Here is a 17729-nt window from a genome sequence, read left to right on the forward strand (position 1 = left end):
TTTCCAAAGACAGGTTGTGCCGGGGGATGCCGCTGGCACACCATCTTTGGCGGCTGGTGATCATGTATGCCAGCTTAACGGGTTGGGGGGCTCATTGCCTTGACAACTATGCTCAGGGTCAGAGGACGACCACGGAAGCGGGGTGGTCCATCAATTGCTTGGAACTGAGAGCGATTTTCCAGGCCCTTCTTGCCTTCAGCAGGACGCTGGAGGGTCAGTCCGGGTTCTTTCAGACAACACAACGGCGATTGCCTATATCAACCGTCAGGGAGGCACTCTGAGCAGAGCTCTAGCGGCGGAGGCGGCCATTATTCTCGACTGGGCCGAGCGCCATATGGTGCTCTTTTCAGCAGCCCATATTGCCGGTCAAAGCAACGTTCAGGCCAGTTTCCTCAGCAGACATCGTCTCGACCCGGCAGAATGGGAGCTGGCAGAGGAAGTTTTTCTTCAGATTTATGCCAAATGGTGGACTCTGCGCTTAGATCTCATGGCGTTAGGATCAAACGCCAAGGTCAATCGCTTTTTCAGCAGAAGGAGAGATCCTCGATCTGCAGGGATGGATGCCCTTTCTCAATCGTGGCTTTCGGATCTCCTTTACGTGTTCCCTCCTTGGCCCTTAATAGGGCGAGTTCTACGGATTCGTCTGCACCACAGGTTGGTGATTCTGATCGCTCCTGATTGGCTGCTTTGTCCGTGGTACGCCGATCTCGGGCCGTTTCGCTTGCCCCTACTGCCAGACCTTCTACTTCAGGATCCGGTGGCTATGGAAGATTCCTCCCGCTGTGGTGTGGCTATTGAAAGGGCAAAGTTGAAGAAAAAGGGCTATTCTAACAATGTTATTGCTACTCTTCTGCAGGCTCGTAAGCGGTCCACTTCCGTGACCTGTGCTTGTGTTTGGCACACCTTTGAAGTGTGGTGTGCTGCGAGATCTTCGTCGATGCTGGCTTCGGTCTCATGGTTGTTGGAATTTTTCCCGGAAGATTTACAGAAGGGACTCACTTACAATTCCCTTAGGGTTCAGGTGGCGGTGTTGGCTTGCTTCCGAGGGAGAGTGGCCGGCTTGTCCCTGGCTGCTCATCCAGATATTGTCCGATTTTTGAGGGGGATTTACATCTTCGCCCTCCTTTGCGGTCACTGTGTCCGCCTTGGAAGCTGTGGGTCGTGTTGAAAGTGCTCCAGAAATCTCCTTTTGAGCCTCTCAAGCGCACTTTGGAGAAGGATTTGACTCTTAAAATGTTTTTTTGGTGGCCGTGGCTTCAGTGTGGAGAGTGTCAGAGCTTCAGGCTCTTTCCTGCCGGGTCCGTTTCTGCAGTTCTCTGTGACCGGCGTTACAGTCCGTACTGTGCCTTCCTTCCTGCCTAAAGTTGTTTTGGCTTTTCATATCAATCAGCCAATTTTTCTGCCTTCCTTTCGTAAGGAGGACTTTCCAGAGTCATTTGGTCAGTTGTGTCTTTTGGATGTCCGCAGGGTTCTGCTACAGTACTTGCAAATGTCGAATGATTTCAGGTCTTCTGATCATCTTTTCATTTTGTTGGCGGGACCGAGGCACAGTTGTCCTGCGTCTAAAGCCACCATAGCTCGCTGGCTTAAGGAGGTTATCTTTTCTGCTTATCTTTTGTCAGGTAGGTCTCCGCCAGAGGCGTTCAAGGCGCATTCCATGCGGGCATTGTCCTCTTCGTGGGCTGAAACTGGTGTCTTCTCTCTTCAGGAGATCTGTTGAGTGGCTACCTGGGCTTCTCAGCTTTCCTTTGTTTGACATTATCGACTGGATGTTGTGGTGCAATACGATGCGTGGGAACATGCAGCTCTCGTGGAGCTGCATGTGCCCACCCAATTTAGGGAGTGCTTTGATACATCCCATCAGTTCCTGGATTTATCTGCTGTTGATAAGGAAGGAAAAATTAAGACTTACCTGATAATTTTCTTTCCTTTAGTCACAGCAGATGAATCCAGGATCCCTCCCTGTCTGCCTTTGTTTTATACAGATGTTTTGATTCATGCAGAGATTTTGAAGGTAAATGCAAAGAAATTTATAATTGCTGTTATGAAGCAGGAGGTTGAGAAGGTCCCTCCTTCGTTTATGTTCTTGCTCCAGTTCAGGGAGCGGTTGTTCACTGTGAGGAAAGTTCATATTGTGTTGTGTTTCTTCTGCATTATGCTTTGGAAGTTTCGTATACTGAAGATGGAAGGGGCTGGATGTCCAGGGTCACTGCCTTCTTTCAGTGTTCTCTATCTCCACCTCTTGGTAGGCGGATACAACCCATCAGTTCCTGGATTCATCTGCTGTGACTAAAGGAAAGAAAATTATCAGGTAAGTCATAATTTTTCCTTCTCAGTAATCACCGGGCTATCCTGCCCTCCTTAGATAGGAGCATTGGTAAGAACAGTAGAGCTACAGTGTAGCACTTGGCCTACTCCATTGACACATCCTTGAGCTGCCAATATCAGTGTGAATAATAACTATAAATTGTGTGACATGCTCAAGCAATAAATCAAAAGTCCAAGTGACAGTTCCCACACTAAGAATGCAATTCAAAATCAAATATCTACTGTCTTAAAATCAAATATCCCCCTATCTTCCAAAATTTTAAAAACATAGTCCATTGAAATCTTCGCTGGTGCTGCAGGGGTTCTGCAGAGCTCTGTTTCGGATACTTCCTTCATCAGGAACTCCCAAATAAGCACCACAATAAATCACGAAGCAATAGTCATGAAAATAGCTGTTTTTTGTTTGTTTTGAAGACTTATATGTAGCAGATTTAGGATGGATGTAACTCTGCTTACACCCTATGCTGTCTGTTAAAATGTTTTATGTTTCAACATTTTTTATTGATAATAAACACATATTATCACAACCATAGTCTGGTTTACACAAAATGCTTCCCCCAATACTGCCAATTTTACAGAACAGTGATAAAATCCATCAATCTTTTACTCATTTTCTCCCCTCTCCCCCCCCCCCCCCCCCCCCACAAGGGAGCTTGATCGCCTCACTGCATCGGAAAGGAACTATAGGTCCAAATATAACCTTATCTCTAACATGTCAAATTCAAGAGCATACTACGGCCTCGCAGGTTGTTAAAATGTTTTATTGAGTATTGTGTTGACATGGTAATGTAGCATACTATGCCGTACTTTTTAGTATTTGAATATTTTTACTGATGTAATTGTCTGTTGCTTATATTTGACTTACTCTTGCTGTACATTGCCCCTTGAGTGAATTCCTTCAAAAAGGTGGTAAATTCAGGTAAATAAATTGCTGATCAAATCTTGCACTTTGCTTCTGTTTCTTTTAATTGTTCTCATTCTGAGAACTTGGAGCCTGTGTTCATAACATCTATACAGAATGTTATTGTCCCAGGAATTGCAGGTTTAAAAGACTGTTGCCCTGTCCCAGTACTACAAGGATACCTTGAGTACTGACTTCTCAAACTCTTCTCATCCTCTGTTCACAGGAACTTGCAAGCAGCCATAGGAGCTTATTATGACTTTGAGAGCCCAAACATCAATGTGCCCTCCATGTCCTTTGTGGAAGATATCACCATAGGAGAAGGAGAGTCCATCCCTCCCGACACACAGTTTACCAAAACATGGAGGATACAAAATACAGGTAAGAGATTGGATTTGGAATAAGCTCATGGCTTTCCTCAGTATCTCAAGGCGAGTTACTTTCAAGTACCGTAGATAAGAAGAAATCTAACTTCATTTAACACAGAGGTGCACAAATTTCCCTTTAAAGAGCAGGTTTATTGAGGGGTAATAAGTGGTAAAAAAAATGTGAGATAATAATGAACCAGAGAGCTTCTCTTGAACAATGGCAGAATTACTTTAAGTAGTCTGTCAAAACTGAAAGAAGCATAGGTTAAGATTTTGTAAAGATCTTATACTGTTCAGGTGGAGATTGAGGGCAAGATTGTTGATGTATGCTGCATGTTTAAGATATATTAAAATTCTTGAAATACAATTATGAGAATATTATTTCCGTTTCTCAGTCTGTAATCCATCTCATAAATATGCACTATACAAGGACTCTTTAGGGGTAATGTTATAAGGCATTTCTGTGTTTGTAACAGCATTTTACATGAGGAAATTGCCTTTTATATAATTATCCATTTTATAGAAGCTTAAATGTGCGTGCATGTATATGCGTACCCTGGAAGAGGATGGGGTTGAGGAGGGTTTGCACTTGTGTACATTTTATAAAATACATGCACAGATACACTGAAGTGGCATATCTATCTATCTCTATCTGAATGTAGGTGTAAATTTGTATGGCCACTTTCTTGGCAGTAAATCTATGACTAGAACATAGGCGTGTGCTTTCCCTTTTAAAATTGTGTACATTCCCGTTGCACAAGTTAAGCAGCCTGTTATTAAATTACTCTTTTCTGCATGGTGCTCTTTTTTATTATAAATTTCCAAAAATATGCCTGTGTTCCTGTATAAAACAAATTTCTGTAACAATCCTTAGTTGTTCAAAAATGCTCAGGCACAAATGTACCCATGCCCGCAGTCAGTTGCAAATGTGTATGTGCATGTATTTTGTGATGCGTGTATATACATTGAAGTTCCGCCCCTGTTGTCCCAGTTCTTCACCCTTGGGAACAAGGAGGTTGGATAAAAACAGGAGACGGGATGACGTCAAAAAACTGTATGTGAAATACTAATTGAGATTTTCTTTCAAAGATACACAATTAAAAAAAAAAAAAAAAAGCTGAATCCAATTAGGTTGATCTGTTTCCCTTTCCCCGCGCAGCTGTCATCCCTGTACAATCAAAGCAAACCTATGAACTGCTGCATGCATGCATGTTGTTCTCTGTTGCTGGTAGTATTTGTATTTAATCTCACTTAACATTTTTAAACATGTCGGCTTGTGCAGCATGCAGATGTACACAGAGGAAGTATAATAACGGAATAACTTTTCATAGATAGAGTAGTAATTTGTTATAAATCATAATCAGTGTGTCATTTGGAGGCGCTTGTTATAAGAAACACCCTAGCACGCGTTATATTTGTGCAGAGATTTTTTTTTCTCCTGGTAAAGGACCACTAAAACAGACATCAGGTTTTGAAAATCAGGTGCTCAACATTCAAAGTTTCTATCTATCTATTTATCTATTTTACATTTATATCCCACATTAAACATGAATTAGGTTGAAACCCTTTTTTCCTGTGCCTGGATCAAAATAGAAAGATGATTTGCGGGAACTTGCTCCTTTTGTTTTGTGGAATGCAGTGTATAATATAAAAATGCACTTAATATAGTTTATTACTACTATTTACTACCGGTTGTTATACAGCAGAAATTAACCAAGTCAACTTCATTCTTTCTAATATAATTTTGTAACAGCATTTTTTCAGTTATTACCCAAATGCAAACACAATTATAATAAGTTTTGGATGTTACTGAATTCTATTATATTCTGTCTTGATGTATTTCCAGTTTTGGCACAGTATAAGTCATCATAAGGACAAAATATGGGCTGCATTAGGGCCTTCTAGCCCATTTAGTTATGTTTTAAACAAATGAGAGATCTGCATGAAAGAAAATACTTTTTATTATTTTGACTTTATTTATTAGGACTTAATTAATTTGTAACGCTTATACCCTGCACTTTCCCACTCATTAGCAGGTTCAATGCGGCTTACATGGTACAATAGGTTTACAAAGTAACATAGAATAGATACAGCTGTAATTAACTGCCTTTATGAAGAGATTAACCCAAGGCAATGTACAGTAGGTACAATTTAACATAAAACTTACAATTTTGTTAACAGCATAGTAAAATGAACAAGTATAGACATCGACATAGAGCTTACAAAAACCTCTTGTCCCTGAAACATGCTCGAAACAGAATATTCCATTAGTACAAAAGAGATGAGGTGAAGATGTGATTCCATGTTCCCCAGTGAAAGGAGATTTTAATTTTACTTTCAGTCTTTAACACCAGGCTTCCCAAGTCAAGATTACAGCAACAGTTAAGATGAACCCAGTAAACAGGATATCCTCACTGAAATTTGTCCATATATTACTGTATTGTGTAAAAAAAAAAATGAGCACAAAATACAGCTTTTATTAGTGCTGTTTCCAGTTTCCACCAGCTATAATTATTTTTGAAGCTGTTTTAGTGATATTCAGTTTTGATTTCATGATATTTATATGTACATATGGGAAGCCTTCAAATAAATGAAAAAGCTATCAAATAAGTACAAATAAAAAAATATTTTGTCCTCCACGTTTTAAGGAACTGGAACAACTTTTGACTTTTACAGATAGATCACGCCTAGGCAGTCCTTTATTTCTAATGATCATTTTTGCTATTGTTTCAGTAGCGTTTGCTATTGTTTTGAATGAACCAGTGTGTTGGCAATCTCCGCCTACTGCCAGCAAGCTCTGCCTACTGGCCTCAACCCATATAATGGGCTAGATGGGCTTACCCCACCTCCTGTTTTATCTAACCTTCTTGCTTGGGAACATCTACTACTACTTAACATTTCTAAAGCGCTACTAGGGTTACGCAGCGCTGTACAATTTAACATAGGACAATCCCTGCTCAAAGAGCTTACAATCTAAAGGACGCGTGAGCAGTCAGACTGATAGGGGCAGTCAAATTGGGCAGTCTGGAATTCCTGAAAGGTAAGAGTTAGGTGCCGAACGCAGCATTGAAGAGGTGGGCTTTAAGCAAAGACTTGAAGATGGGCAGGGAGGGGGCTTGGCGTAAGGACTCGGGGAGGTTGTTCCAAGCATAGGGTGAGGCGAGGCATATGCATTGTGTAAAAGTAGGGGCTACGTTCTTGTGTGCCTACTTCATGTATAGTATATCTGTACATCATTTTATAATAGCTATTTTCTGTGTGGAAAATGCTATATAAAATTACCCCCTTTGTGGCTGTGGATGTGTCCTGGCAGAGAAAAAGTAATGTAACTCACTTTGAAAACCACCTTGATGCGAGTCATGACACAGCAGTGCATCCTTTGGTTACTCCAAATGTAAAGCCATGTTGGAAGGTATGTAGATGGATAAAATAAGTCCAGTTTTCCAATGGACAGGAAGCAAAATGCATTTCAAGAACTGGCGTGAAAAGTGAATTTTTCCAAGGACAGGCAGGCCAGATAATGTCATCCACGTCGCCTGGTGTGGAACGCTTTTATAGCGTAATTTAAGAGCATGTGACAGCGCCTCCACCACGCATGAGCGAGTTCCTTCCTGCCCACCACGGAAAGCGCGGACCATCATTCTCTCTTCATCCGCGGTGACGAGAGAACGCGCTGCTTGCAGCTCCTCACAGCATCTGGCGCGTCAATTCTTTTTGAACGCTTTTTTGTGCCTTCCCTTGGTTTTTTTTGGGCCCAGCTTTGTATTTCCCTTTTTTCGGGATTATTTTCTCCTTCCCTTTAAAAGTTCTCTCTTCCCCTCCCCCCCCCCCCCCCCCCCCAAACACACTTTAAGTTTTATTTTTTTCTTAGGCTCCTGAAGCCTTCTTAGACCTGAGCTTCAGTCAGGATTTTTCCCTTCTTTTTTCTCGGTGATTTGCCCCTTTTTCCGTCACCATTGAGTTGTTTGATTTGACTACGGCTGTTTTTCCGTCCATGTCATTGGAGGGTCCCAGTGTTTTTTTTCAACAACTGGCGTGAAAAGAGAATTTATCAAACATGTAAAGGTTATCAAACTGGTGTCTTCAGAACGTCCCATCTGAAATGGGCATGAATGCATGGGTTTCTCTTGAGGTCTCGCACTACTGTCTTTAGCTTTGGTGCTAGAGATAACTGCTTGAGACTGTGGGATATAAGTACTCTTTAAATACATAAATGTTTCATTAACACCAAACTAGATGACAAAACTTTTGTGTTCGTGGCAGTGGAGCTGTATGCATGATTCTGATTTCTTGGTCTCGTCTGAAGCATGCAGTTGTCACCTTTGTTTTTCTTTTGTTCACTGTAATCGAAATTTAATTTATTATATAATTGTTAATGTAGTTCTGGAGGTAGAAGTTGGAAAACTCCTGCTTACATTATTTAGTTTAATTTATTTTACTTTATAATAGTAAGATTTTGGAGAGAGAGAAATCCACAATATGGTATGTGCCCAAAAGTGTGATAGGACACTGGTGCACCCTATAAAATATTGCAAGTTTATTCTCTTACTATTTGACCAAGCCACATCTTGGGCGTCATATATAGAGAGGGACTCTTATTAGGAGCCTGTACTATAAAGGACAGCAGGTTATATCATATTAGTGTAACCAGCTATATTCATGCGTATGTGTTTAATTGTGAGCACTTACAGTACACTAGCAATGGAGCTGGTGTAAGTAGTTGCACTTAGGTTTGGGAGATGTTACTTGCATAACGTATCATATTCTCTAAGTTATGTGTATAAATGTGTGCCCCTCCCATGCTCCGCCCAAACTCTACCTTTGTGTACGCTCACCTGCAAAGCCTGTGCTATTGAAGAGATGTGTGTACTTACAGAATAGTCTGTAGCCAGATTATTATTTACATATCTAAATGGCTAGAATACTGGCATCTGCATGCATGTTTGATGCCTAGTTTTAGGTAGCTCTTATAGGATTGCCTCCTGTATTTATTTATTTATTTATAGCATTTATATCCCACAATTTCCCACCCACGGGCAGGCCCAATGTGGCTTACAACAGTCTATAGAAAAACACATCAAGTCAGCAAACAAACAATCAATGGCTTAGAAGAGAGAGAGGGTAAAAGCAAGGAAGGGAAAGAGAAAGAGTAGTGGTGATCAATATGACGCCATGACAGAGACAGTCAGAAGTAAGAGATGCTAGGCGGGTTTTGAGTGTAAGCTTTGCCAACTAAAAAGGTCTTGAGGCGCTTTTTGAAAGTCTAAGTCTAGCAGACAGGAGGGCTCATAAAACACACTGACAATTCAGTATCGAATATTCCAGCTTGGACTGGGGTTTCCATTTGATCACTCCTGCACATATCCGGATACAGCTAGAGATAGCAAGCCAAGAAAGCTCTTGCATTGAGTCCTTGTTTAAGAAATCAGCTTCTCGGTCCAAGTGAGTTTTATTGCCTTGCGTGGAGCTGGTCTTGGATGACATAGAACTCTGTTTTCATTTCTTGGCAATGTTAAACTGTGCATTTCTTTTGTTATGCCTTCTTTGGATAAGAAAAGAAATAGCAGTTGTGAAATATGATCGTACTCCTGTGTTCTGGTCTTTCAGGGATCAGGCTTGCCACACCACATGAGGTCAGATAGATGTTTTCTGATGTGCAACACGTGGTATCACCCTGCTTACAAACAACTTCTCATTTATGTCAGGGTGTGACTGCAATCGGTATGCTCCAGCCATGGTGGGTAAGGTGTGACTTTCCTGAGAAACAACCTACCTGCAGTGATGCTGTAGCCCAAGTTGTTTTTCAAAGTAGTCATTATACCTTAGTTAAAGTTTTTACTTTATTGTGGAGCCCATTTGTTTGGCAGTTCAGTTTTTGATATGTTCCCAGGTGCTGCCTGTAAATGGTGAGAGAGGAAATTGAAATAATAGAGAGACCTGATATTTAGGGTCTGCTGTTCCAGTGATACAAACATTTGGCTCTGCATCTCTTTATGTAGCATGTTTACACACCCCTCTCCTTGCCCAGAGGAAGGGGTGAGCTCTGATTCTGAACTGCCTGCATTGTAGCAACTGCTGCACCACCCACACTAGATAGGAGTCTGTATATGGATGCTATGTGTTTTTCTAAAGTATGATCATAGATGTATTCAAAGCCTAATGCTGCTGTTAAGAATGTATCGCTACTTGTTCTCATAGCAGGATCTCTGCTGGTTCTGTTGTACCGTGTTTCCCCGAAAATAGGACATCCTCCGAAAGTAAGACCTAGTAGAGGTCTTGCTGCAATTTGAAAATATAAGGCCTCCCCCGAAAATAAGACCTAGCAGGGGAGGCCTTATTTTCAGGGAAACATCGGGGTCACCCCCCCACCTGAGATCGCCGGCTCCCCCGCCCTCAGTCGCTCCCGGAACTAACCTCTTAACCGCTTCCTTTCACCTTCGCACTCGCCGCAAGCAGCAGGGCTGGCCACTCCTTCCTTCCGTGTCCCGCCCTCGCCTGACGTTACGTTACATCAGGCGAGGGCGGGACACGGAAGGAAGGAGTGGCCTGCCCTGCTGCTTGCGGCGAGTGTGAAGATGAATGGTGAAAGGAAGCATTTAAGAGGTTAGTTCCGGGAGCGACTGAGGGCAGGGGGAGCCGCCGATCGAGGGGGGGAGCCGGCAATCTCGGGTGGGGGGGGGGGTGACCCCGATGTTTCCCCGAAAAATAAGGCCTCCCCTTAAAATAAGACCTAGCAGGTCTTGGGGAGCAAAATTTAATATAAGACAGTGTCTTATTTTCAGGGAAATACGGTATGAATGTGGGAAAAAAATTATTCCTGAGCATTCTAGTCCTCTGCAGCTGAAAACTGCAAGGTATTTCCTCCTCACCACCTCACTGTCATAGTTCGTGTAAAATATGTGCTCTTGTCTAAGATTTTCTAACTTTTGGTCTGCTGATGGTTATATAATAGTGAAACAAGCATAATGGTCATTGCGCCATAACATCACATACACACATTCCTGCCCCATTTCAAGCACCTCCCTCTTTCGCTCCCCTGGACCTAAAGGAATAGAAAGACAAGATGGCAGAAACCATTGCTTTCTATAACATACCCAACTGATTGGAATAAAAGTTGCTGCCTTCTGGAGCCATTTGCTAGCAGAATAGTCATTTCCTGAAGCTTCTTAACCAATTGAATGCCAGCAAGCCATTGTAGTACCCTGCTACATGACTAGCTAGGATACCATCTCTCCCTATACAGCATAGGCTATGATTTTACTCTGCCAGTTTGGCTTTGGTAACCCACTAATAGCATTCTAAGTGACACAAATCATAACATGAACACATATTAACATATATCCAAACATCATGGGAAGCAGGTGAAGAAGTAGCTGACTCTGCTTTCCCAGTTGCTCACCTAATCTCTACGCTCCCTTCAGCACTTGCCACTACCTATCAGCAGCATTTAATGTTTTTATTTAAAAGTACAGTACAATCTTGATTATCCAACCTAAATGGGACCGACGCATTGTCTAATGACTGAAAAGTCAGATAGTACTTCTTTGGGGGTTTTCAACAGTGTAAAAATTTTGACTAGGCTACAATTGTTAGCTTTGTTCGCTCAGATAAAGTTATTTATCTCTGTATTTTGTTCATTGTACAAGCATTCAATATAATAAGAGTTAAACTTAAAAAAAAAAAAAAAAAAGTCAGATAATACAGAAAATGCTGTATAAACAAAGGAGTTCCTGATTTTCAAAAATAGTTCTAAAACAAAGATTTTTAATAGAAATAATTGTGATGACTTTACCGGGGGGGGGGGGGGGTCTTTTGGATGGTCAGATTACTGAAGGTCAGATAATCAAGAATGTACTTGTATCTACCTGGGCCAGTAACAAACCAACTCTTTCCTGGTGGCACAGGCTCCTCCTCCATCCCTTTCCCAATCTATCTCCTGTTCTTCTCTGACACTCAGTTCTTCTCTCCACCCAGTCTATTCTGTGCTACTCAGGTCTCTTTTATTCTTGAGAGGGACCTAGCCTGCCACCTTTCCTAGTTCTGCAGTTCAGAGCTCTAGATGGCTCTTCATGCCCATGGGCAATTCTGTGACAGGATTTGCAGGGCTGTGAATCTTTGCACTCTGCAGTGTTTTCTTGGTGCCTCATCTGAATAAAAGCGCTGTAGCACTGTGATATTGCGTGGCATGCATTCTGGCCCTCTGTTCCCCCCCCCCAAAAAAAAAATATGAAAATAAAAATAGTTTTCTCAATACTTGAACAGAGAAGAGCCCCTGCTGTCTGAATGCAGGATAGAAATTTTCAGTGTTTGGCCAATACTCACCCTCCCATGATGCATATTTTTCAACCTATGTGAATTGTATGCCTGGACAGTATGCACTTGATAGGGAAAATACCACGAGAGGCCCAACCTTTAGGTTGCTTAAATGAGAGATTTATCCTAAAATATATCCTAAAACTGTCTGGTGCTGATCTGTGGGAATGTCTGCAGACTAGAGAGTTGCATGAGGACAGAAATCTAACCCGTCCCTGCTGGAATCTTACCTATCCTTGCAAGAATTTAATGGTAATAAAAAAAAAAATTCCAGTCTGCTCTCTGTCTCTTTCTGGGTTCAAGCTGCAGCATTACAGGCAAGGAAGGAATGGAAGTTGGAGCTTGGAACACACTGGTGCAGACATGTAAGACTTGTCTCTGATTCGCTGGCACTATGTGCTAAGAGGTCACCACATGCAAGCACCAGTTGGTCAGTTGACCTCTGATGCTCGTGCCTGTGTCAGAGCTGAGGCCTGTGACTCAGCCCAGGAGCAGTGATGATTAATGGAAGACTTTACACATCTGCGCTATTTAAGCAAGGAGGAGGAGGTGGCACTCAAAGAATTTGGTACTTTGCGGGTGAGAGGCTGGTGCACCTTACACTTCCACGGGAACCCCACAGGAACTGCTTCTGTCCACGTGGGAACCCCTTAGCCCTGGGTTCCTGTGCAGGTCTCCATTGCAGACTCCCAAATACTTTAGTAGGATTTTGGAAATGAAGTGTAAACTTCTACCAGTGACTCTCTAGTTTGCTGTCAGAATTTCAAAGGATGTGTTAAATCAAGACAGAGAACAGTTTCCCTTCTGCCCTGTGTCAGAAACCAGAAAAACAGGTCAGTTCGTGCACTGGTAAGTATAGTCTATGCACACATACCTTTAAGTTCTAATTTATGATGTAATTGAAAATATATGTTCTTTCTGAATTTATAAATGAGAGCAGAATAAAGGAGAATCCAGTCTGAGGTGATGATTCTGTTACAGAGGTCTGACTTGCTCAGTGATCACTTTGACCAAGGGAGCTGCCTCTCTGTTTAACAGAGGCTATCCTTTATAGTCTCCTTGACTCTACATCTCCAGTTTGGTTTCCTTGTAGCTAGCAGTGGTAAGCTGTTATATAACCTAGAAACTAGTTTTATGGGCACCAGTGGAATTATGGACCTGGTTAAATTATAGGCAAAAAGTATAAAAGTGAAAACATGCATTGAAGGTGTCAGTCAAATACCCTGGGAGAGGGAGGGTGTGGCAGGGGTATGCATGCAGCTACAGGCACAAGTGTTTTAGGGTTTCCCTTTGCACTACTTCTCACACCTACCCTCTCTTCTTCCTGCTGGATCCCAGGGGCAGAAGCATGGCCCCCAGGAGTCTGTCTGAAATATGTTGGGGGAGACCAGTTTGGCCACGTCAACATGGTGCTGGTTCGGTCACTGGAGCCTCAGGAGATGACAGATGTCAGTGTCCAGATGTGCAGCCCAAGCTCAGCTGGAATGTTTCAGGGACAGTGGCGCATGTGCACTGCCACAGGACTCTATTTTGGAGGTAAGAGCAATGGTCTCATGAACTTACCATGGAACAGACTGTCTCATACTCTATGACATCGTAGTTGTCTATTTCTTTCTCACCGCTCCAGTTGGATTCTTTTATTTTGGACTTATACTGTATGCCCTTCTTTTGTGCTGAAACTTTGTATGAAGTTTTGAAACTTAAGTGTATTGTTGTTACTTCTGGGGGAATACTGCACAATGCAGAATTTGCACAGAATTCCTTATTCTACGCAGGGAAAAAAAAAATCAGAAACACAGGTGGCAGCAGCAGGTATTATTCCTGTTCCCCCCCCCTCCCCCCCCCCCCCAAAAATGTAAAAAATCTGGAAGAAACACGCAGCATACTCTCTCCACAGCAGTTGATCCTATTCCTATTTGTGTTCCACACCACTGGAAATACACATTAAGGAGGAGGACGAGAGCAGCTGCCCTTTGCACCATGTCTACCACCTCTGCCACCTGTGTTAATTTGAATTGCGCAGCTATATTGTGTCCTGTGCAGTTCAAATTAGCAGTCAGGTCTAGGGCAGCAAGGAGGAGGACACTGCCGCCCAATGAGCAGCCATTTTTTTCACCTTGTTATTCATTGCTAGTCATGTAGAGCACAAATGGCAGGGAGGAGAAGAGAGAGAGAGAGAGCAGCTGAGCGGGTTTGCTATTGGGGGGGGAGGGAGGGAGACAGAGCACGCTGAGGGAGTTTGCTTTGTGGGGAGAGAGGGGGGACAGAGCAAGCCGACAGGGTGTCATGGAGAGTGGGAAAGTGTTGGGAGGAGGGAGCAGAGGGAGGGGGAGAGAGCTTGAGGAAATAGTACTGGAGGGTCTGGCAAGGAATTAGAGAAAAAGAGCTGGGGGCGGGAGGAGCAGAGAAGATTGGGCTAGTAGGGCGAGAGAATTGGGAAACAGGGAAAGAGAGCTGGGAGTACAAGAGGGAGCAGAGTTTCTTCATTCAGATTCATAAGTACATAAGTATTCTCATACTGGGAAAGACCAAAGGTCCATCAAGCCCAGCATCCTGTTTCCAACAGTGGCCAATCCAGGTCACAAATATCTGGCAAGATTCGTGGACCAGAAGGTAAAACAGGAATAAATGTGTGTGTGTTGGTGGTGGGGGGGTCTTTCAAGACAGAAGCTGAGATTAGGGCCATGAGTGTTCATTTGGGAGAGGGAGAGAGAAGTAGAACTGCAGAACTAGTAGAGAGCCCAGGGGAAAGAGTGCAGAGGGTGCAGACCTGACAAACCAGGTTCAATTCCCTCTGCTGCCTGACAGTCGACTGCAGGTTGAGATCCTAGGGAACCAGGTTCAATTCCCTCTGCATCTCCATGTGACCCTGGGCAAGTCACTTAGCTCTCCATTGCCCCAGGTATAATATATAACTTAGACAATGAGCCCATTAGGGATGGTGCAAAGTACCTGTAATAGAAATTGTAAACGGAATAGTCGTCTCAGGATCACATGTGGTATATCAAGCTCTGAAAATAAAATAAACTAGGCAGCAGAGAGAAGAAAGCTAAAAGTTAAACTTGCTGAGAGGAAGGGAGATCAAGCATAGGAAGGGGTAAGCTAAGGAGAGGGTAGAGAGAGCTGGGAAAGGTTGAGCCTGAGGAAGGAGAAAATTGGGAAGGGTGTCGTGCCTGGGGCAGAGAGGATCCAGGCCTTTTGATGGGAGAATTCAGCATAAAAATAAGAGAAGTTTAGTCAGCTTCAGACCGATACCCCTGACAGTATGATCCAACTGAGTGGTTCCTGATGAAGTCCTGTTATGGGTGAAACGAATCGGGCCCCGTTGAAAATCAGCACTTGAAATGTTGGGTTGCCAGCATTTATTAAGCTAAGTTGATGCATGCTATGTTGTAGCTTGAACAGTTTTTGTTACTCAGTCACTCTTAAAAATTTGTGCTCTATTATGGGCAATTTTGTCTGATGCTCTTATATGGGCAATTTTGAATGAGTGAAGTAGGGAACATTTACCCCATGAAAGAAACTAGATCATGGGCACAAAGTCTTTTATAGATAATAGTGTCTCGTTGACCAGACCTTGGCGGGAGCCTTGGTTTCTGAGGGTATTTCCCACTTTACTCATTTCTTTACATTCATTTTACACAACCCTTTGGATTGTGTTTGGCTGTTTTTCAGTTCTCGAGTATTAGATTACCTGTTTAGGACAAAGGACATCCCTATCTAGTTCCCTTCTGCAACAAAAAGGGGTCCGATAACATCCCATTCACTAACAACTGTGCCTCTGGAGCCTTATAAAGAAGATGTATCCATGAGCAAAAGGATGGCCCCACCCCGTATCGCTCGAACACCCAATGCATATATTTCCAATCAACTCTATCCCTTATCCTTCCGGGCCAGGTGCCTTCCCTAACGACAAGGTAGCAATCACCACCTGTATATCCCTAACTGTCACCGGAATATCCAAAACACACTGTTCTGAATCAGAAAACCTAGTCATATACAGCCGTCATGTGGTGCTTGTGCATATAAGGTCTTATAATAGTCCACAAAGGCCCGCACAATATCTGAGGGGGACCGATGGGCCTGACCACGAACCATGAGTTTCAGAATTAACTGCTTGGTCTTACTAGGCCAAACTAAATTGGCTAACAGCCTACCTGACTTATGGCCCCATTATGAAGCTTATATTTGTAGAGCAGATGATTTGCAGAGGCCCTTTGTTCCAACAGTTGATCCATCTGTCCTTTAAGCACTACATAAGCAGCATGATCAGAGACACTCAAGGAACGCTGATGTTGACGCTGAGCCGCCCACAACTGCTCAATCAGGTCCAACAACTGCCGCGTGCATTGCGCTGATGGCTCACATAGGATATTATACTGTCTCGCAAAACAACCTTGGCCATTTCCCAAAATGTAATAGCAGACACATTACTATCATTTAATTTCATAAATTCCTGCCATTCCTTCCTCAGAAACTGTGTAAATTTCGCATCATTATACAACAAGGGGTCAAACTTCCATGTCCACTGGCAGGACTGATCAGTAAGGTACAACCAAATCTCCACTGCTGTGTAATTGGACACCCAACACCGGCTCGATCTCTGCCTGTAGCAATCTAGTAAAACAGGACACTGGGAGAAAAATATAGTCCAACTGGGCGTACACATGATGAGAAAAGTACCATCTCACCAGGATGTAATGTACGCCACGCATTGAGGAGGCCCAATTGCTGAATAAGAAAATTAACCTCCCCCTATATTCAACAGAGAAGCACACTCCATGATTTTTGTGGGATACCAGTGCCAGAAATGGTATTCAAAGCTGACGAGTCGGAGAAACTTAATGAATTCTCTGTAAACCTAGAGGATGTAATGGGGCAGTTCTACAAACTGAAGACTAGCAAATCTCCTGGACCGGATGGTATTCATCCCAGAGTACTGATAGAACTGAAAAATGAACTTGCAGAGTTATTGTTAGTAATATGTAATTTATCCTTCAAATCAAGCGTGGTACCGGAAGATTGGAGGGTGGCCAATGTAACGCTGATTTTTAAAAAAGGTTCCAGAGGAGATCCAGGAAATTATAGACTGGTGAGTCTGACGTCAGTGCCGGGCAAAATGGTAGAGACTATTATAAAGAACAAAATTACAGAGCATATTCAAAAGCATGGATTAATGAGACAAAGTCAACATGGATTTGGTGAGGCAAGATTTCCCTTCACTAATCTACTACATTTCTTTGAAGGGGTGAACAAACATGTGGATAAAGGTGACCCAGTTGATATTGTGTATCTGGATTTTCAGAAGGCGTTTGACAAAGTACCTCATGAAAGACTCTAGAGGAAATTGGAGAGTCATGGGATAGGAGGTAGTGTTCTATTGTGGATTAAAAACTGGTTAAAAGAAAACAGGGAGTAGGGTTAAGTGGTCAATATTCTCAATGGAAAAGGGTAGTTAGTGTGGTTCCCCAGGGGTCTGTGCTCGGACTGCTGCTTTTTAACATATTTATAAATGACCTAGAGAGGGGAGTAACTAGTGAGGTTATTAAATTTGCTGATGAAACAAAGTTATTCAAAGTCATTAAATTGCGGGAGGATTGTGAAAAATTACAAGAGGACCTTACAAGATTGGGAGACTGGGCCTCTAAATGGCAGATGACGTTTAATGTGAGCAAGTGCAAAGTGATGCATGTGGGAAAGAGGAACCCGAATTATAGCTACGTTGTGCAAGGTTCCACGTTGGGAGTCACGGACCAAGGAAGGGATCTAGGTGTTGTCATTGATGATACATTGAAACCTTCTGCTCAGTGTGCTGCTGC

The 17729-nt window shown here is 42.8% G+C and overlaps 1 protein-coding gene across 2 annotated transcripts in view; it reads left to right on the forward strand.

Annotated features, from left to right (window-relative positions):
• The window catches only part of ILRUN (inflammation and lipid regulator with UBA-like and NBR1-like domains), a 74061-nt gene that overhangs the window by 25154 nt on the left and 31178 nt on the right, over positions 1-17729 (forward strand). For both annotated transcript variants that reach the window (XM_030221988.1, XM_030221989.1), the window contains exons 2-3: positions 3456-3610; positions 13249-13446. In XM_030221988.1, the coding sequence (XP_030077848.1) occupies positions 3456-3610; positions 13249-13446 (353 nt within the window). The remainder of the gene's footprint in view (positions 1-3455; positions 3611-13248; positions 13447-17729) is intronic.

The sequence above is a fragment of the Microcaecilia unicolor genome, chromosome 12, assembly GCF_901765095.1.
Source record: "Microcaecilia unicolor chromosome 12, aMicUni1.1, whole genome shotgun sequence".
NCBI lineage: Eukaryota > Metazoa > Chordata > Amphibia > Gymnophiona > Siphonopidae > Microcaecilia > Microcaecilia unicolor.